This window comes from Apteryx mantelli, chromosome 7, assembly GCF_036417845.1.
Source record: "Apteryx mantelli isolate bAptMan1 chromosome 7, bAptMan1.hap1, whole genome shotgun sequence".
In the NCBI taxonomy this organism is placed as follows: Eukaryota; Metazoa; Chordata; class Aves; order Apterygiformes; family Apterygidae; genus Apteryx; species Apteryx mantelli.
The window spans coordinates 37362958-37385903 of NC_089984.1; the positions used below are offsets into that span (position 1 = coordinate 37362958).

The window sequence follows — 22946 nt, forward strand, 5'->3', positions numbered from 1 at the left end:
AGATGATCTGTCAACAAAAGAACATATTTGGTTACCAACCTTCAATAATCAGTCTATTCAGGACCCTTTCACTCCATACATGCCTCCAATACCTGTTCTTAGCACTGAAGAATCTGCGCGCCTGGTGCAGAACACCATTTAGTATGTATCAATCCATCTACCTTTCGGCTTTTTCAGTTGTCTCCATCTGCTCTCTTTATTACCGTTTAAGTAGTCTAAAACACCCTCTCAGCTTCTCATGGCACAGTGCAGCTGCCAAACTTACACCATTGTCTCCAATTCTTCCACTTTGCCAAACTAAGTTGCTAAAGAGACAACATTTTATGCAAGTCACTGCTCCTAGTCTAGTTATGCCTTTTTCAGACTATAAAAAGTAGAAACTTTCCAGTATGCCAATGCACAACAGGTTTACTTTCACTGCAGCTAAATCTACCAAAGTTGTCTGTCATTTTTAATGATTTAGCAGTAGTTAAAAAGAAAAAAAAAAGTACAATTTATTTTTAAGTAGGATTTTACTAGACATTCATTTTTATACATAAGCTCTCCCTGCCTCTCCTTTAGTACAGCCCTAACAGCAATAGTGTAGAGAACTGTGGTAGATAAAATGCAGTAGCACCACTTGACATACTACTGGAAAGAATGTGAAAGTGTCAGAGAATCCATAACAAATAAACCCAAATTTAAATGCAATATATAATTGGAGGCTCTTGATAAACTGAAAGTAAAAAGCTACTCAGTAGTTTTAATTGTTCAGACTGTGAAAACTGTGAATAAAGTAACTACAGAGGTATTAAGAGGAGGCATCTTTTCAGTAGATGCTATTATACTTCAAAAAACTATAAACATGTAAATTGTTTATGCTTATCAAGTGAGGCCATGCCCTAATGAAGAACAATTTATTGCAGTACTTTCAGAACTCTTCCACAGTAAAAATACAAACTATTATTTTAATTTGATTCTGTCAATTTCCCTCCTACCAAGTAGTTCCTTAAAATTCAAAGAAGTCACAGTAAATGTTAATAACAACAGATTCAAAAACAAATCATATGGTGAAAAAAAGTCAAGCAATGTAAACTTTACATAATGACCCATTTAAAATCCTAGCCCTGCCTTTCACAATATTGATTTTAGGAGTGATATCACAGTCAAAGAGAGTAGTAAGAACCATGGAATAAGTTCTATTTGATCATATTATAGTACTGCTGTACAAAATGTCAGCAAAGATTATAGTTTTCTTCCTACTTCAGTTGAATTCAGTTACTCAGACAAGCAGTGTTCTCTGTTAAAACAAGTAACAGCAAGTTGGCTGCAAAAATGGATGCAAACTATTTAGGGAGACACATCCACTTACTAGACCATGAATTTTTAATTTAGCTGCAATGTCTCCCAAAGCACTAAGCTGAAAAGAGAATCTGAAGTATCATCTTTTTGTCCCGAAGATAGTGACTCATTTACTTGGCAATTCAGGTTCTGCTTTATGAAGTACAACAGTGCACCACAACACATTTATGATGTGGCAAACATGAGAGTTTGAGTAATACCTGAATTCAGCTTTATAAGAAATATTTTATATATATATATATATATATATATACACACACACACACACACACATATATATATATATAAATTTAAAAACTTTTAAGAACAATTTATAAAGTTTATCTTGTAGCTAATTCCTGCATATGTTATTACTAATAATTTACCACAATTCTATAAAAAATGAAGTAAGGCATGTTGCATTGTTTTCTTTCTTCCTCTTCCCCCCTTTTTCCCCCCTCTTCCTTTTATTGCTTGAAGCTAGTGTTCTTGAATGAGCTTTAGACACTTACAGTCTACACCTCTTCTACTGTTGGAGGCTTAATTTCCTCTTTCCTGACAATTCACATCAAGCTCTTCTGGCCTTGCATGTTATACTTCCTTCAATTTCTCCTTCATCAACCATCTGATCAAGGAACAGATGGCCTTAGAAGGCCACTCTTATTTGTCTTCTGTCATCTTAACTAGGTACCCACACTACTGAAGTCTTTGCAGTATTATTAGAGTTATTATGACTGGCTCCCTGCAGACTTTTTATGACTTCTTGTTAGTTCTTTATATATTCATCCTCCTTGAGATCCAGATAAAGCAAGAGATTTTGGGGGGTATTAAAAGTTTCCTCAGTTGTTTAAACCCTTTAGCACTTACACTGCCAAGAAGATTATCTTAACTTGGATGTCCATACAGTAAATGAATTTTTAATTTAGTTTGAGATACTCAACATGGACTGACGGGCGAGTGAAGAGTTAACAGGACTGAAGTTTGTCAATTGATACGCAGAAGAACTGATAGCACAAGAGCTGACGTGCACAAAGCTGCTGAACAGAGGACTTAACAGGACTAAAGTCGTCTACCAACCGATATGCGCAAGGATTGATATGCGCAAGGCTGCGGAATGGCAGCATTAACAAGACTGAAGAGGTCTGCCACCTGGAATCTGCACGGACCCCCAGGGAGGGAAGAAGAAATACGGAGGTGTTGTGGTCTTGCCTCCCTAGCAGGGTCCTCCCAAGCAGACAAACAGACAGTCCTGTGATTGCGAAACTTGCTAAAAGTCAGCAAAAGCAGTGTTTGCCCAGAGCCCCAGCCGTATAAAAAGAGACTTGGGAGCTAGGAGAGTTTGAGCAGGGACGGGAACGTGACCTGATCATCCTCTCCGGCTGGACCGTGAGTATCCCCCCCCCTCCCCTTTTCCTGGGACGCTGGGTTAAGGTAACTCCTCGAGGTTGAGAGCCCTCTCACTAGGAGAGTGAACAAGAAAGCTTTCAAGTAGGGATAAGCAGTCCTTCCCATTAATAACGCAGTAATCGACGGTTTCAGGTTATCCTTCCTAAATTAGTAATCGCATTATTTTAATGGATGTTACTAATCCAAGAACTTGTGCGAGGAAATAAACATCTTTTTTATTATTATTATATTACTGTCTCAGTCGTTGCTATCGAACCTTCATAGCATGACAGCGTGACATGGACCACTCATAAGATTAAAAAAAATAATAATAAAAAAAATTTTTTTTTCCTAGTGCACAGTGTTTTGCTAAAGATGATGCCAGTACCTTAATGGGACAGATTACCAATTTGTATTTTGCTTTTATGAAAAAAAGTCTAATTTGACATGCATACTTTATGCTTATATTCCACCCAAGTGAAGTTACTCATATTCATAGAGTCTTATGAGTGGGGAGGGGTACGTGGAGCAAGAACTACAACAGATTACTGAGGACACTGCCTTGCAAGAAGTTAAACATCAGCTGTTCTGCGATAACTGCAAGCACTTTCCTACCCTCCTACCCTTTGACAATCTGCTGAAACTACTATTTCTTTTTTTTTTTTTGCAAAATGAACTTCCAAAAAAATTACTGTGCGGTAAAAGCCTGCTCACAGAGACAAGTTACCACTGAGCAACTCACATGAAAAAAACAAATACCCCTATATTAACTTTTTTATGTGTCAAAGATTACACAAATTTAAAAGTTAACTGGTTTTAGGAGAGCATATGAGCATGAAGTGCGAGTGATCCATTATATCTTAATGAACATTTTAACTCACAGCCACTGGTCCCAGTTCTGAGAGTCTTTCTTTCTACCCCACGTAGACTTTCTCTTTCTGCACAGGCACAGACCATAAAACATGTTTTTCTTCAGTAATTAAACCTTTTAAGGTGGGCTTTCTTCTTAATCATTTTTTTGGAAAACATAACTGTTCACCAGCAGAAAGCAACAGTTTCATACACGGCCCACAATATGGCTAGGTCCTGATTTGGTAAGAGAACATTAATGACAGCTACATTCTGTCACGTAGCAGCTGGTTAAACTCCCTTAGACATAATAGCTTTAATGATTTAATGTTTCAACGAGTTCTTTGAAATCTCTCCTTGGATCCAAGCATTATTGTGATAGAGAAGTGATTTAAGAGCTATAGATGCATTTACAACATGAGTAGCAAAGACAGAGGAACACAAAAGCACCATCTGTAAAGGTACAGCACGACAAATTTACACTGCCAGTTATTTTAACAATTGTAACATATATTAAGGTAAATGGGCTGCATTTTGCTTTATGTATGTAGTATGAGTTCAAAGCTAAGGAGTCAAGGGAATATCAAGGGAATATCAAGGGAATATCAAGGGAATATCAAGGGAATATCAAGGGAATATCAAGGGAATATCAAGGGAATATCAAGGGAATCCATGCATGCGAGATAAGGACCAGTTTCTATATGCTACTTAACAGCAATATTCAGTCTACAGATTATCAAATTAAACCCCAAGCCTCAATCATTTGTAATTATAAGAATGAGTAGCTGCAAACCAATGTGGAATCCCATTACATTGAATTGGCAATTTTAGGTAGAACAAATCCATTATTAGGTCCTAATTTGTTTTTCCACTGAAAAGTTTTCATATCTAAAATCCATAAAAATAAGTGATAGTTTCAATCCAAGTGTTACCTCATTTACAGGGGGGGAAAAAAAAAAAAAAAACCTCACAACCTGAAAAGACTTCCCTGCCAGTACTTTAGGAAGAGGTTAACATTTCTAAAGGTGCTTTGAGAAAATATATTTTAAAAGTAAACTAGAAGACCCAAGAGGAAAAAGTACAAACCAGTGAGGATGACAACAACTTATTTTTTCCAAAGGTGTTTGTGTATAATTGTGTTTAAGCAAGTATTTTACAGTGTGCTGAAACAAAACAAAACTAAGAACACAAAGCATATTGTGATTTGAATAAGATTTGCTAGTTGATTGGTTGGATAAGAACTTCTTAACCTTTATGTCACACTTTATATGAAAGAGTAAATACACACACACACACTTTAACCCTAGCCTTGTCTTATGACTAATATTTAGACAAATTGTTATTAATGGATAATCAGGTTAGCCAGACTACTTCTCTAAAGTAGAAGCTTTCTAAAGTAAATATTCAATTCTATTCTGGGAAGCAAAAACAAAAAAAGAAAAATAGCTCAACTACGATGCACTTCACACAAACAGTTAAGTTTTGACTTAAATTGATATAAAAACAGAAATGTGTCTTATATGAAAGTCCCTCTGAATTCTAAGTCTTCCCTAGTTTATGCCTTGAATATATATTTTTTTCTTTTTAAACAGCTGACAACCCAGCGAAGACTTAGAATAAGTCAATTTAAGTGGTATTAGGATTATTTATGTTACATAAGGTTTATTTTCTTCATGCGTTTCAGTGGAAAAGAATTAAGTCAGAATTTCTAGAAGTGACAAAGAATGCTTCATAGTGAACATGGCACAGTAAAAGTCTTGATTTTCAAAAAAAATCAGATTTCTGAAAATGTAAGTTAGATTTCTAGTTTTAAAGAGTTTGGCACCTGCATATACAAAACTCCACCACCATATCCCAAAACTAAACATATACTTTTGGAAAGTGTGCTCTTCAGAAAACAAACTTGCACAGATAATTCATTAATGAAACAACATTTTAAAAGAGAGGAGTGGCCTGAACTTGTCCCCCTCCCTGTCCTCCTCCCTCTACTCTCACCCTGTGCAACAACCATCAATCTGAGCTGCCAGCTCATTTTGCTGCAGAACTTTGCAATAGGACACAACAGAATAGTTTAGAAAGTCATTCCAGAAATATACTGAATTACCCAGAATCCATTTTATTTACTCTGGTCAATAAAACACTGTTATCTCTCTTACAATAGGCCATACTGTTTATACAAACAAAGTTAGCTTTCATGCATCAGCCATCTATTTATTTAGCAAGATCAACTATCACTGTAAATCAATTTCTTTGCAAATGAGAAACACAGCTGCTGCAAAATCTACTTAAAACTCTTTCCTGAATCCAATATTTGGGCATGCAATAGAACAGATGACAAGAATACACAAAAAAAAAAATCATAGTGTGTCTAGTGATACTAAAACAGTGTTGCTGGTCTTCCCTCTTCCTTAGAAATGGTTGTAAACTCCATCATGTACCGTCTACTTAAAGTTTTTATATTTTAAATGTGAAGTTGTATTTAAACTATGACAAGAAAAAAAAACAATTGCTATTCAAACTGGGTAATGTCAGGACTTGGAAGATATGTCACTAAAAATAAAGACAATTCAAAGATTTTGTAATATAAATTGGTCATGCAAGTAATCTTTAAGGAAAAAAACACAGGACTAAAATAAAAGTTGTTATCAGCTCAGTACAAAGCATGAAAAAAACAAGAACTAATCTCTGATCAAGCTGGAAGTTTGCTTATGTAATTATATTATCGTATTACAATTGTATTATAATTGTATTGTAATTGTATTATATATTGTGTACTCATGTACTTATTTTATGTAATATTATGTAATTTTTGTCCTAGAAGTCATACAAAGAGGTCTTCAAAGGTGAATTCACCCAACATCATCATCCAAAAGGTTTGCACCTCTTTCATGACTTTTTTCTTTTTTGAAGAATCACAAAGAGCCAGTGTTATGATTAGAGTGCAATATCCTGCAAAATATGAAGTGGGAAGAACCTGCCAAATAGAGAGGGTAGATCACTGATAGCAGCCGCAGCTACAACTTGGTTACAAATTCCCATCTAAATCTCCATTACATGGCTTAAAAACAGATTTATTTCACTAAAGAGAAGTATTCGGCTGAAGAACTTTTTTGCAAAAATCTGAGTAATATGGATGAGTTCTGTTAACAGATCTTAAAGTGAGGGTTCAGGAAGGTACAGGGGCATGTGCGCGCACACACACACCCCACATAGCCCTCCCCATTACAGATTTTTCCAGTTCAAGTTATTCTCTTCATTAATCTTTTTATCTGTCATTTTAGATTTGAAACTCAGCTAGTCATATACATTGCAAGCAGTCAAAACCTTTGCAGAACTCTACCATCTCAAGGGCAACACAGGAAGGATCACAGCTTCCAGCCTGGACACAAGGAGAAGGAAGATGCACATAAGGGAAATTACAGACTCAGATACACAGGATGCATTTAGTGCAGTCTGCTGGCAAATGCACTAAGGTGGGGGGGGGTCCTGCTTTCTACCATTGCTTTTGTGTAATGCGTCCCCAGGCAAGGGTATGCATGCCCAGGAACAGTGTATATCATAGCTTCCTAATGATTTACAAGCAGGCAAGAAGTATTGGCCTGATGGTGACAGGAACAATGAGGTCGTGTTCTTAACAACTATCAGAATATCAATGCACAAAAAAAAGGGGGGGAGGGGTATTTATTTATTTAAAGTTGTTTGTATTCAATAGTTTCTGGAAGGTGCAGAACTACAGTGCATTTTTACACAAAAACTCTCTCATTAAAATCACAGAAAAAGCTTCCTGAAGCCTGCAGTCAAAATGTTTAAATGTTTAGCATGAGATAGAAAAAAATCCTGATGGCCTTCAAGTTTGTTTGAAAGACGGATTACAAAATATTATGTAAGACTCAAATCTCAGAACTATTCCCCATTGTATTTACAAATATTATCAAATTTTACAAGACCATGAATTTTCACAAAAAAGTGACATTTTCAAAAAGCTTCTCTTGCTTTAATCCTCCTCCTTTCTTTTGATAGGATTAAGCTCTGAAATGGCAAACTGTTAAATAAGCAGACTGAAATGCCAACTGTGAGGCATTTAACTACTTGTATTTACAAATTATTGTTTTACAGTTGCTTCAAATTTTGACATTATAGTTCTGTATCTTCAGGCAATTCATTTCAGTAGGTGCTGAATTTGATTTACGTTTCTCATTTTACATTCGTATGTTACTGTATTAGAATACCTTTAAGTTTCCCTTAATCTCTGATAAAGGAAATTTACTTTTACGAAAGTCTGAGAAATATCCTTTTGTTTTTATTAAAGTGTACCAACTAGTTTGCCCATAGCAGTATCAACGATACTGATAAATTTACCAGTAAAAAAACATATGTGTTAGCATAACCTCCCAGAAAGGATGAAGATCATGACATATATACGTATGTGCACACATACATACACACACAAATTCAGAATGCAATATTTAGAGATGGATGTCACTGGTCTTCCCCTTCAATTATTCCAGTATTCGCCACTGAATTTTCAGAATGAAGAGGGAAAATTGCAAATGGAGTGCAAGTGACAGGAAGTTATCGTAATTATGAAATTATTTCTGTAACATTACTTCATTGTATATCTGTGGGCTTCTAAGACGACTGCTGCAAATACAAAGTTGTATGTGCTACTGGATGTGGTGTTTTAGATGAAAATATTTACTTTGGAAAATATGAAATACAATTTCTGTATTTCTTAAATTCATATTTACAGAAGAGGTTTCCAAAAAACATGTTGCCTTTCTGAATACAAAACTATGGTTATTCCTAGAGTCTTATCTCAAATACAGTATTAGTTAAAACCAGAATTTAAAGGTATACCATAACTCCTAATCAATCTATATTATCTAACTTGATTACTTCAAGATTAATAGCAACTTTCTCTCTTGTGGTCCTGAACTTCTTTATAGAAGACAGACCTAAGAAAACTTGGAATGGATACATTTTATTTTTCAGTACTAAACAAACTGTATAAAAGTTAGAAATAAGTACTGCTTAGAGTTGTCTGCATTTCATTGTCGGAGTTCTTATCGGTAGTCACGGAAGTAAACCATCCTCTGCTACCAGATGTCGGAGTGGGGGGACGGACCCGGAGTAACGATGAGTCTCAATATGAGTATGGTCGTTCTCCCTTTATTAGAGCTTACACAAAGTATATATAGACAAGCAATAGGCACGCGCTGGTAATAGCTACATGATTGGCTACAGTTTCTGTCCACGCGCATAAAGCGGATATATGATTGGTGCAAGGTTGCTGTCCACGCTCCGTCGACATTTATGGAACCTAGTTCCATCTAGACTTGTTTACCAGTTTTGTGAATACCTTCTTTTGTAGTGCTCAAGGCCGCTGCAAGGATCGCTTGCCTTGGCCTACATTCCTTCCCTTACCCTGAGAACGGGATTGCTCATCCCAATCAGATCATGCCCTCTCTCGCTTAACCATTCCTCCACATTTCATATTAGTCAATACTTCTGCATAATTCCTACTACTAGCAATATAGAAATATCTGATGACACATATGATTTGATGATCTATGAAGTAAGCACAAGAGTGAAAAGCAAACACAAATAGTTTGAAAGTACTGGAATAAACTGGAATCCAGGAGATTTTCTAGCTATCTTTTTCCATAACTGTAGCATTACTTAATAATTGTGATCCCATTCAGAAGTCCAAGACAACAACAGGAAAACAGACGTAGATGTACATAGGGAACATTCAAGAATCTGTGCATCTGTAGTTGAGCAAGGCTACTTTTTCCATTACTTTACATTCATACAACCAATAAAAAGCACGGACTATCTGCAGTTTATACATGCTTCCTGGGTATAAGAGTAAGCAGAAGATGGCAATCTATTGGCAATAGTTTCTACGAGTCATAGAAGACAAATTTATCCATCAGAAGAATCGGTACCTAAAGAAAGTGAACATGACTGCCAGGTTAAGCAGAACAGTTGATATGAAACAATATTCTTATCTCTGGGCAACTACGCTCTTGATCCACTGTTTTCTACACTGCTGGAATCACAAACAAAAATGCCACCACTCTCCATACTCAGAAAAGCAGTGCATCTAGAGAGCAGCCAAGGCATTACGTAATCAATGTAAGGTGTACTGTCAGCTGCAAAGCTACCTCAGGTCTCTAATACTAATACTTCAAGATCATTTTGCATCCATTCTTCTGCCATTTGTAAAAAAGGCAGGAGGTATTTACCATTTATTTACAGAGCAGCTCAAGGATTTCTGTTGAAAACCTGTATTACTCTTTCACAACACTACAAGTGAAATGCTCACCCAGTTAAAGGTAACAGTAAGATTTTCATGGAGTTTAACAATGCCAAGAGTCCACTCTGTAAACAAATGTAATCCAAGGAAAACCCAACAATTCTTTTACTTCATGGAAATCAAGCTGGGATTCTTAATTGTCATTTCAATGGACATAATCATAAAAAGTTATGATGCAGCTTACATTTAACATCCATATAATCCATAAACATATATCTAATTACCTAAAGTGTAGCAAAACACCTGTCTAGCAATCCAGTGCTGTCTAGCAGTCTAATTACTACATCCTATTCACACATAATTAAGTTTTACATAGCAACGCAGTGATTAATGTTAATTCCAGCAGCATGTACTACTAATTAAACCATTTAACAATGTTTACATATTTCACACAGGAATGTGCCAAATCATCTCTCTCTGAAGTCTTACTGGTGTTTCAAATTGATTTGATAAACAGCTTACAGGCATGAAACACCTTTGTATTATAACAGACACTTCAATAATGCTCTGGATATGCTCAAATACACAACCTGTTTTTCAAATCCAATTGTGGCATCTACAAATATTCCATAAATAATGGAATCAGATCGAAGCCTCACCAACATTCATTATGAAGTATTAAACCTGTCTAATCTCTTATCACTGCTGCTGACATAATAAAAAGAATGAAAATGCCAATAAGTACAGAAAGTTCTCAGAATTTTCATCAGGAACACTGTGGAACATAGTCCAAATTAGATGATGTATTTTTATGCCAATATGATGCTTTTACAATTAGATAGTTTCTGAATTTGTTTTTCATTCTAAGGAGAAGTGATAGACTAAATTGAAGTGAAAAGTAAATATGTTAGGTTTAAAACTAACAACGTAATCTCAATCATTGCACACATCAGCATTAAGTGAAGGATTTAATATTAGAAAGATAGTAAGAAAGTAATGTGATCAGCTGCCTTGTGATTAACATTTCATTACAGCTATAAATCACAGAAAAGATTAATGATATAAGTAGATTTATGTCTGGAAAATCACTATGGTTTTTCTTTATAACTGCCTATTTAACTATCCATACAGTTACAATTTCTCAGGAAAATAAGTAAGTTCCAACATTAAGTGTGCTATCAACACTTCCTATTTTGTTAAGGGGCTTGGTAAGATTCTTGCCAGCAAGATCTCCTAATATTTTATGAATTAACTTGCTTATTTAACCTTATTTCCTAAGAAAGAGAAACTTCTGTGATTTCACTACATCTGTGAATACAAATTGAGAAGCAAAGTAGTTTTGCAAGTTGCTGTTTTTCCTGTTTCCTTATTCTACTATGTCAGGATTTTCAAATGCATGTTTTTAAAAGTTAGGCCACCTGTTTAGTCACCCAAAATTCAAGGTTGTTGAGCATGACAAGTTCTTGACACTGACAGCAGGTCACTGGTCTAGAGATTCAGCAACTCAGATTAAGGAGTCCCTGCTCTCCGGCAGTGTTTGAACAATTCTTAATGAAGGACTGGACATTAGATAACTAAAGTAAACTTCTGTATATTACAGGCCAGATTTCCAAAAGCTTCAGAAATTCTGAAAACTTGCCATTTCATTTTAGGTGTTCAAAGAGAAAACAAATTCTTGAGTGTCTCATCCCAAGTACTTTCTTGTAGTTTTAAATAGGAGTAATTCCTTTCCAACTGTCATTAGTTTAGCCCTGCTGCCATCTGCTGTCACAATCATACTGGCACCACACTGTCTACAGCGTGCTATTACGCTCTTACAACAAGAGTGAAGAAAAAGAACATATTCCAATATTGGTAGTCAAAATTATTTAAAAATAAAGACAGATCAATTTGTCCACAGAGTATAATGTTAAATAAGTGTACTGCCACCTTCATTGCTAGGGTGCCACCCCTGCAAAAATCATGCATAACTTCATACAAACTTATCCCAACTGAGGGGTCATTCAGATGAGTAAGTATGAGGATTGCGTCTAGATTCTGAAATCTTTTTTTGAACAATGACAGTATTGCTGGTTTCCTGAAAATTTTGAAGTATGTATTATTAGGAATGGGTTAGGACTATAAACTGGTCAGACTATTAAGCCTGAATTACTCCTATCTTACCCTTATGTGAACATGCAAAAAACCTTTAATAGTTAAAGACAGATTAAAATAAATCAGAAAGTTAAACAAAATTCAGAAGCGCTGCAAGAGACACTAAACAAAAAGGAAAAATTGGGGGGGGGGTGTTTGTTTGTTTGTTTTTCAGACCTATTGCTTCAATGAAGTACAGCAAGTTTCAGCAACTTCTAGGATTAAGTGGACTCCGTAATTCCTTTCAGGACCACTGAGAACACTTTCTGCTTTCTATTACCTCTGATGGTACAATGCTTCAGCAACTTAAACTAACTTAAGTGCTACCATCCCACTCTTCTTTCCCCACACATTTCTTCTTCCTTCTTTCCCCTGGTGCTGAAGCTATCATGCAGCAAAGCAATTCAGGAAGCTGGCATGGCTAACTCACAACCACATGGACATCAGCAACAGTGCCTGGAATGGGTAGAGAGGAGGCTGAGACAGAGACAACTAACAAATGTAGTACTGCACTGCCACGGGTTTCTGTGACGAAGTTCGGCTGCGGAACTGAGCTCTAGGCAAGCTCTTCTCAGAAGTTTCTCAGACTGCACACCATAGAGACTCCTTGCTTACTTCCCTCCCTGCCTCTCCCACACCTCTCTCAAAAACCTAATTGCAACCGAGTATTCTCTATTGCTAAGAAAAGAAGGATAATCTATACCAGCCCTTCAAGTATTTCAACTGACTAAGAGCACAACAGCTAGGACAACAACAATAGGCAGTTGTCTTTGGGCTCAGTCACAAAGCCTTTTAGGCAAAAGATAGTATTCAGTAAGCTGAAAACAAGTATCACAGCATCTAACAAAAGGAGTTCTAAAAACAATGCGAGATGGAATTTATTAATTGCATAAACTGACTAGATGCTGAAATTTCATATTGTTGCCACTCCAGTGGGAAAATAACCCTGATCTCCCAACAAAACTTCAGTCTGTGTTCCATTGTGCAGTAAATACAACATAGGTATAGGGCTTAAAGCTAGGGGCACTCAGACAGCAGAGGGTAAAATGCAGAATGCAGAACAACTTTATTCCACTGATTTCTTCGCATAAAATGATTTTTTTTAAATATTTATAAAACTTTAGGTGTTTTTTTTTTTTTTTACAATGGGCTTATTACTTTTTGTTTAGCATAAGCCCAGTTCAGTCCGATGACTACCATACTATCACTAACGTGAAATTTAAAGGCTCCTTCATATACTGCACCTCTTGTAGGAGGAAAAAAAAAAAAAAAAAAACACCTCTCATCTTCCCACACAAAAGAAGGCAGAAATGCAATTTGTAGGCTGTATGCTGCTAAATTGCATGTTGTCAAGTATGATAATTAGTAACAGATTAACTTACAATACCACTAACACTCCTACTTTCTATATTTGCAGACACATATAAAAGTATTTTTCTTCAGCAACAGGGTAAGTTTCATATGCTCCAAAAAAAATTTAGAAGCCTACGGAAATTCCCTCTGCATTTTCTCACAATACAAAGGAGAGAGGGAAATAATCAAATGAGTTACTCTGATCACACACGTCATCAACACCCATATCAGCATAGAATGCATTGCCCAGTGAAAGACAGATGAATCCTATTCACTATATTCTAAACATTCCTTTTTCTCCCCCAATAACTGGACTATTAAATGTATATTTTACACTATTAATTTTAATGCAGATGGACAGTTGATAATTTATATATTCAGACTGGCTATATTTTCAAGTACAGTTGTGATAATTGAACATGCTGTTATTCATACAAGTCAATTTGACAGTGAAACTGTGGATTAAAAAGTAGATAAAAAAAATAAGGGACATTTTTTTTTGCTAAACTATGCATTGATTGTCCAAAACATACATTCTTTCTAGACAGTGTATTAAGAACATGAGACATATTGCAAAATGCCAAGATTTTACCGTTTTAATAGAACTCCTTGATTTTTCTTCCCAAACATTACTGCTCAGCTCCATTGTGCAGTGAACATTTGTTTCTCTTTCATAGGATCCAAATATAAGTAATCTGAAATAGAAAAGACTAGAGTAAGATTTCTAATACCATTCCATATATTCTAAATACTTTAAACTCACCCTTCTCCATTTATAGACTCTATTACTATGTTCCACGTGTACACACACACACCCACACCCACACATAAGGACAGGCATGTAAGAGTCTACAAGCATAGCCTTACACAAAAGAAAAGACACTGGCATCCTCTAGTGGAAGAACTCTATAAACTGCCATTCAAAATTTTCAGCTGGTTTAAGCATTTAACAGGCAGTTTAATATTTTTCCATAAAAGGAAGAATTTGCTTGGTTTTGGTTTTCTTTTTAAGCAGCAATAACCTCAAGCAGTCCACTCTCATCCTAAACTTCACAACATATGACAGTTTTTCTTGGTTCGAGAGTGTGTTACTGAAAGATCACAGTCAAAATTCTATAGCTGTTTATGTTTTTATTTCACTACGCTGATATCCTACTATATATGAAATTTTTCATTATATTCAGAGCAAACAAGAGCGGTTCTTCATGCATGATACCCTACTGCAAAAGGCTATAAAGCTCTTCAGGTACATATCAGCACTATGAAAGAAAAAACAACCAACTCTAGGATACAAACATTAAAGTTGTACACAGCACATCTTATAGTAGCTAAAGGTAGATATATATTTTGGACTAAGAACTCAGACAAACCTCTTATCCTTTTAAAAAGAGCCATCAGGTGTTTTTTGTCATTTTTTAAAAAAGTCTTTGTATATACTTTGGACAAGGACCACTTCTAGGCTTTCCTCCGAAGTATCTTATTTGTCAAAGTTACATAATCCTTGAGTTGATACAGAAACAAAAGTTGTTACAGAAAAACACATCAATTTTCTCTCTGTTCATCTTGATGCTCTTAAATATTTAACTAAGAAACATTATTTATGATCAAAAAGTGCCTAGCTTTCCAGATGTGGAGATATGTAGTAAAAATATACTTTAAAAAGCAAATTCTATATGCTTCCACTACGACAATGTTATCTTCATTTAGGAACCGGAGCACAGAAGAAATAACAGAATACTGTTACAAGATTAAATGGAATCCAAAGTCAGCATCAAAAATTCTACTCTGGATTGTACATAGAAATCACAGAATTGCTACCATATTGAGACAGAATATAAAAACCTCCCAGGATTTTGAGCAAAGCTGAAAAAAACCAAAAAGTCAAAGTGATCTTTTATTTATGGAATTAGAAAGATCTCCAAGAAAAAAAAGTTTTCAGGTACTCCATATAGTTTACTGGTTCTCATGAGGAAGTGATAAACATGCTGCTATGAATTCCCTCAAATGTAAATATAAACTATACCACAGGCTCCCTGAGGTATGCGCCCAAAGATAGATGAGGCTCTGAGGATCCCATGACCTTGAAGCATCTTTAGATAAAGAATTATCTTGAGAGAAAAAGCAAAGGGTTCCCAGCACCAGGGTACCATGCTCACTTTTAAGGCTCAAGGGGAAGTCCGAGGAATTGAGAGAGTTCTGGACGGAGAGAGCACAGTAACAGGGCAAAGGTCTCTATGAAAGGCATGAGTGGAAAAAGCTCTATATTTCAGTATATACAGTGCTTCACTGCAAACGAACAGTAGAAAATGACCCCAAATAACTTTCACACCAGCTCACATATGATGGGGATGAAAAGGGGAAAAATTCTGAAATGTTACTTTTGTGTATACTGTATATTTCTTCTACTGTTACCAAATCCTCTGTGTGCCTTTCAGTTTTGATCCCACAAACGTCTTCAGGCATGAAGCAAGAAAAAATATTCACCTATAGAGGTATTCTATGGACAGCAGTTGCTTAAGCTCAAAAAAGGATGGGACACCTGCAGGATCTGAGGAATTACTATAGGACCAAGGAACCAATCTTAAAAGTGCGTGTCTGCTCATACGCAATCTTCAAGTGCATGTCCAGAGATTCCAAGACACATAAAATGGCTAGATTAAGTCAGACATGAAATTTAAAAGGCCTGACAAACAAGCAATTGCATCCTCTCTGAGCCATCTGACAAGCATCTGTGACAGCTGAAAATACTGAGAGGTCAGCTGCTGATGCCAAATGGAACATTTTCACTTTCAAAATATCCTGGAAAGAAAGAAAATATTAGTGATGTGTGGGAGATGCTGCACAATATTTCAGATTCAGGAGAGGAATAGTATTTAAAAATGACTTTCCAAAACAAAAACAACTGCACACAACTGAAGGTGGTTATTTTGGACCCCATTATAATAAAGATGCTGGAGTGAAATTGGGGACTGCCTATATAGAGAGATCGCGAGTCCCCTTATTCAGTACAAATGAAGAGGAAACACTGGTAACAGTAGTCAAGGAATGTACTGATTCATCTGTTATTATTGGACCATTCACAGAAAACACACAAGGAATACAAGTAAGCAGCAGTTTTATTAGAGAAAATCACTGCTGTGGTCCACTTAGTGGCGTAAGCAGAAGAAAACCATCTGGAAATAAACTTGGGTTTATTGGTATGTAGCACTGAAACTATGTTGGTATACCAAATACTGTTCTAGTACACTCATACAAGGCTAAAGAAAAAATTGCAGAGTGAGCTCATACAGTAATATGAACAATGAAAAGAGCTAGTTAAAAACTCATTGCAAACCAGAGCTTAGTTCATAAAGATCAGGATGGTATGTGAATAGATCAAAGAGTGTAAGCACTACTAGGATAAACCCAACAAATCACGGACTCAAAGAGTCCTGACAAAGAACACGCCAAAACCCCATACGCCTTTTTTTCTGCTTTACAGAAGATAATTAGCTCTCCAATAAACTCTCACAAAAGAGGCAGATTATCTTTCTATTATTTTGTTCAAGATAAAGACTATATATAATGATTTATAAAAGTTATTTAGATCACTCTAGGCATAACCGAGTGAAATAATTACTCCCCCTGGCTTACAGCATGTTACAACTGCATCAATATACATGTTGTCACGGACAGATTTTCTTAATTTGGTGTGCTGAAAGAACAGATTAGATTGTAACCACACAAAACTCAAAAGAATGGCAAACCATGCAAACAGAGAATCTCAGAAACTTACTGCAACTTTCATTTGTTCAACTGATCATAGCATTTTTACTTAAAAGAATGTATTTCTTGATTACAGCTCAGTCACAACAGCAAAGCTGTTATCTTCTTGAATCAGAAGAGGCTTGCAACTATTATTATTATTATGAATTTAAGAAAACACATGTAATCATAAGAACGAGCAGAAGACCACAAAACATACCTTGTACATTCAATTAACGTGACTTTTAGTCGACCTTCTGTCAATGGAAAATCCTGGATACAGAGGTCTCGATCTTCATAGTCATCAGGTGACAGTACTTGAAATGGAAAAAATGGCTTGAACCTGAAAAATATAGAATAGACTTACTATAATTCAAAATATATAAGCAGGACTAATGCACAGAATTAAAAAACTGTTAATAAGATCAAATTTTATTCAAGACTCCTAAAGAGAAAAACTGCCATTCCTGCATACTTACTTGTCAAAAGAAGCAAGCAGAAGCTAAATCTGCTCCTTGAATGCAGGAGACTGGAGAATATGTAAACACAATGACTACTTCATTGGAATGGATTATCTGAGTATTATATTTACTAGTGCACATAATTTTGAGAAAAGGGGAAGCTGATGAATTCACAGAATATTTTTATGGTCACAAACACACAGTTTAACACAAGAGTCCTTTTACAGTAAGCATCTTAACAAATCTTTAAATTTTAAATTCACCTTGACACAATTGTTAGAACATTGCTGTATTTGAAGGACTGATGCATCCTAATAAACAGGACACTATTTTGTTACATATATTAATACTTCTCTTATCAATTGAAAAACACTTAATTGCTCTTTTCAGTCGGTCTTGTGATTTGTTGAACACCTGTATCTTCATTTTAACTCTTCTTCTTGAGCCTTATTTCACACATCATAGCATGTGATTCATAAGAAAAGCAATGTTCAAGATACTAAGTGTTCTACACATTATGTCTCCATATTACTGGCTCATTTTGATTACAATATGCTGACTTACAAATACAGTTTTCATTTTTAAGCCATACTATTTCAGCGTTGCACACAGCCGTGATCTAAGGGAAGGAAGGAGGGGGAGAGGCTGCACAGCTGCAGCCACATCACATGATAAAGACACACACACATGCAGCACATGCAGTGCTAATAGCATGGAGTACAGCCCTGTAATTAGAAAAATATTATGGAATCTGCACTAGTATCTATATAAAGCAGTCGGGAAAGCATTTCTGGACTATTTCTTCTTTCCATTTTTATTTAGTGCTCTTGTTTCCATCACTTGCCTGTGCCTTGTTTTCCATTCTCTGTCACCAATAGTCTTCAGTGATTATTTCTGCTTAGAAGACTTACTAATCACAGATTATGAACACCACTGCCTGCAGGATGTATTTGCCATTTCATAAGAAAGAAGTCTTTCATAAACACTGTTTGCTTAACCATCATAAGCATCTGCTTGTCACATTCAGAGATCACAGTACATTCAGGAAACAGTCACATGGATCTGAACTGAAGGGTTTCAGAAATTCAAATAAATAAACAAGTGCCTTTTAACTGTCGACACACTCTTCAGGAGGGAGTCTGACGCTCTGATTCAAGACACTTCGTTTTTGTACTAGCACAGTGCATCAGCCTTGTTGACTTGGTATAAAGCCATGAGAAAGACATTTCTTTTGTTCTGCTTGTGAATCTTAATTTTTTTTGTTTGTTTTACTGAAATCCAATTCAATTTCTAACTTTAATTTTCTTCCACATTTCTCTCTCTAACTCTTCAAGGAGAAAACTGTTGTGAAATTGGCCAAGTGAAAATACTCAGTTTTATGTATTTCACTCAATATTAATTTTTTAAGTCTGTATACAAAATGATTAAATCTCACTGGCCATGTTTTAGGCTTATGAGTATACCATAAACAAGCCAAATATTGTTTATTTGTATATTATTTGGTTTGATATTTTATTCATAATCTTACTTTACTATTACTTTAACAATTCAAAAAATACAATTACAACAGTGGGGAAAATAGCACCAAGGAAAACCCACAATTTTCACTCTACACACTCCTAAGAAATAGGGCCACTTAAGGTCCTGTGGAGGCCTTGGTGAAGGTCACCACTCCACTAAGATCCATACTAAGCCACAGCACAAACTTCTCCACAGAACTTCTCACTTTAAGCACAAGCAATGGTATTCTACTTTTTAGGAAGAATTTTTCCCTCTTTGAAACATCGATTCAGCTAAGGTTTTGTTAGGCTAAAAATGATCATGCATTCCAGTATAGGCAACAAATTTTGAATAAGTAAATATACGTAGGGTTTTTTTTATTTTTCAGCACAGCAGGAACTTAATTTCTAAGAGAAGAGGCAACAATGCAAATAACTTTTCAGTTAGCACCAGCAATTGTCTATGTACCTTCTCCCAAATTCTCCTCTTCCCAAAAATAGTTTCCCTTGGGAACCTCAAACTAGTGACCACCACCACCACCAGTATGCTCACTATTGCAACTATTGAAACAAGGTTTCAGGGAGGGAGGGAGGGACAGAAAAAGAAAGAGGATCTAATAGGTTACTATCACCTATATGAATTTCTATAAATACAAGGCTTAAAGATTTTGGTACCGATAAGGTGGTTCCCTTATACCTACCTTAAACAGCCTGCAGGCTGTTTAACAAACAAAAAAACCCAACCCAACACAAGTCTATTTTCATTGTTAAAAATCAGGAGGAATGAAAAAGAAACAGTTACTAAAACATTCTAGTAAAAATGCAGACATAAAAATTATGTATGCAAACCAAAGATGTTTCAGAAGTAATTGAAAAATAATATTTTAAGTATAGTACACACTGCAATCTTTTGCTACAGCAAAGTCTGATAAAATAATGCTCACCACAAGCCACTTTTCCTGCTAGATTGATAGGATGGTATCTATAATTTTTATTTTGAAAATAGACTTTTTTTTTTAAACTAACGCAACAATGAATTAAAGAGAAAAAATATTCTAAAATGCTAACACCATTTTCTACAATAATATGTAAAATATGTGAGATTATATAGTGGACTTTGGGTTGTGTAGTACTTACAGGCTAAATAAATTTACTAAAAATATGGGATTGAAAAGCTATCCCACAAGCTTCTAAGTTGCAACAAAGGTTTACACATTCCTAACAATGAAACTAATTTGTAAAATCCCTGACCCCCCCCCCCAAAAAAAATCAATCTAACAGATTGCCTATTTCCACTGGTATTAGCAATATACAAATATCCCAAATTAAATGCATTTTTATGCATACCTACTGCTTTCTGACATTCCACTTCTTTTTAACCTAGCAACTATTATCTATTTAAGGCAACTTACTGAGTTTGTACCTTTCCAAAATTAAATATAAGCATCAAGCAAACTATTATTTTCATCAAGTAAACTATTATTTTAAGGAAATTTTAATTATTAGTTAAGTAAAGTGTTGACAGACTGTTTAAGTACAAGATAACCCAATCGAATTTATTAAGGGAAAGTGACTGAAAAGATTATTTCCTACTGGGAACTGGTGAATGAATACAGAGAATGACTATTACGTTATGTAACACAGTAATATTTAGTTACCTTGTGGGTTGCATTGCAAAACCACATACAGGTAACCTGTAACAAACGCATGTAACAAGAGTCAGGTGTCACGGGCTTTCCTACCTTCCTGGTAGGAAAAGCCTATGAGCTACTCCACCTTTTAAAAACGCAATCCCCCATAACTAACAGCACTCTGAGGAGTGCTTTCTTGCAGAGCCGTCCCTGCTAGCCTTTTGTTCGCTCAAACGGGATTGCAGCAGAGCAATGATGGGTGTTTGCCTCGCTGGGGAGAGGCCAGACTTCCTGCTTCTGTAACGCCTCTAATTTTTCAGCCTAAGAACAATCCTATTGTGAGACAAAGTGAATTATAAAGTTGGTTTCAGAAAACATTTACAGTAGGAATATCAAAACACTTAATGTGAAAGTGAAGCTATTTTTCAATATATTTAATATTAAAAGTAGGCTTTTAGCTAAAATTCCCAATAACATAATTTAGTGAAAAAGACAAGATATGAATTCTATTCCCACACCCTGCAGACTACATGTTACCCTTAGTGATTCAGTCCTCATGTCCCAAGTCTTCCTAGGTAAAGGGATGATACTTTTCTATCTCAAGTTCATTATTAAAAGGTAGAACTTATTTTATTAATTACCTTCTGTAAATAACCTTGCACTTGTGTAATAGCTTTTAGAGGGTAGCAAAGTATACCATTACATTTAGTCCATCTTTACCGAGCAAAAATCCATGAATAAATGCCTAGAATTCACCCCATTGACTAAAAAAGGAAGAAGAGATCGTTTACCCTGCAAGTGAACCTCTATTCAGGAAATTCTAAAAGAAACCTTGATAGGAAACTAAGTACCTCCATTAATCTCAAATAGTCTCTGTCCTCACTTCAACTGGATGCTCATCATAGTCGTTGACCCAGGATCTTGGGTAAGATCAGTTTTGGTAGATTGCTCTTACGAATTCAAGGCTCTCAGTTGCAAACTCTGAACAAGAAAAAATGTGGTTTCTATTAGGTTGTCTATACCTCTAAATACTAATCCAGTATTTTCAGCTTCTTCCTTAACTTTAACCAGTAACCAAAGTTACATGAATTGGTGGACCTCAATCAGTGGAACACAAGCTTAACAAATGGTCCGCAGTTGGTCCATTAGCTACTTAAGAGTAGCCTGAAAAAAAAAGGTTTTAAGACATGACAATAGTCTGGGGAAATCCTGGAGTAACTGCTGACAGTATAACAGTTGAGAAATGTTACCAAAAGCTACTTACAAGTATAACATCTTACTAAGCATTTCCAAGTTGTTACCCAGGTCTCCAAGGCAAATTTTCACTGTATCTTTATTAGATCACTTTCAAGTGGGGTCTAATGCTGCTATATCCTTATTCAACAAGGTCAAAAGGCAATGTTCATGTGCAAGTCACAAATCCTTGATGGACAAAGCAGGATTATACCAACTCAATCTGCATATCCCAAAACCTCCTTTTTACTTCCAAACCTGTTATGTGATACTAAACAAGTAACGGAAGATAGATTTGTGGGGGAAGGATTACGCTGTTTTCAAACTGTAGTTGCCAAACCTTTGTAAACTCTTCATCTTTCCCAGAGAAGCAAAATAGGCATATTGTAGTTACACTAGGAAGCAAACACTGTACCAACCCATCCCAAAATCCTGCTTGGATATAGCATGCTATTTGAAAAACAAAACAAAACAAAACAGCCTTAAAAAGCACCTCGTACTAGAAGGATATAGCACCTTTCTGGTTTGCTTTTAAATTATCATTAAATGTCATTTCACATCAGGAACTAGGTCAGATTACCAAAAAGTAATTAAGAGAAAGTTATTCAATTAATATACAAGATTGAAGATTTCATACTTAAAACAGGATAATACTTAGATCTTCCATATACAAAGCACAACAAAAATGTTTTCAAGCACTGCCCATAGTCAGTATGTCTTCTTCACGCTAAAAATTTCTACACTTCATTGATGCCAGATTTCCCAGAGTCACTGCAATGGCAATAGTACCAAACTCAGATGCTCTCATCTCATCATCATTTCACTCAAAGCTAGTATTAAAACTTCATTTGAAAAAAAAATCAAATTAAATTCCCCTCATTTGGATGTTTTCAGATCCCTGAAAAACCCTATTTTTCCTTCCAGTTCAAGTTCTGTGAAAATAAACAAACCAACACTCCCCAACCCCCCCCCAGCCAAAAAAACCAAACAACAACAAAAAAAACAGCACAAACTTTTCACCTACTTGGAACAAGGCTATAATTCAATGTTTTACTTTAAAAAATATCTGACCTATATT

At 35.6% G+C, this 22946-nt stretch overlaps 1 protein-coding gene across 1 annotated transcript in view; it reads right to left on the reverse strand.

Annotated features, from left to right (window-relative positions):
- PDZD8 (PDZ domain containing 8) overlaps window positions 1-22946 on the reverse strand; it is a 68463-nt gene that overhangs the window by 30515 nt on the left and 15002 nt on the right. The window contains exons 2-3 of the mRNA XM_067300294.1: window positions 17265-17387; window positions 13893-13995 (exon numbers count right to left, since the gene is read on the reverse strand). Of these exons, the coding sequence (XP_067156395.1) occupies window positions 13893-13995; window positions 17265-17387 (226 nt within the window). The remainder of the gene's footprint in view (window positions 1-13892; window positions 13996-17264; window positions 17388-22946) is intronic.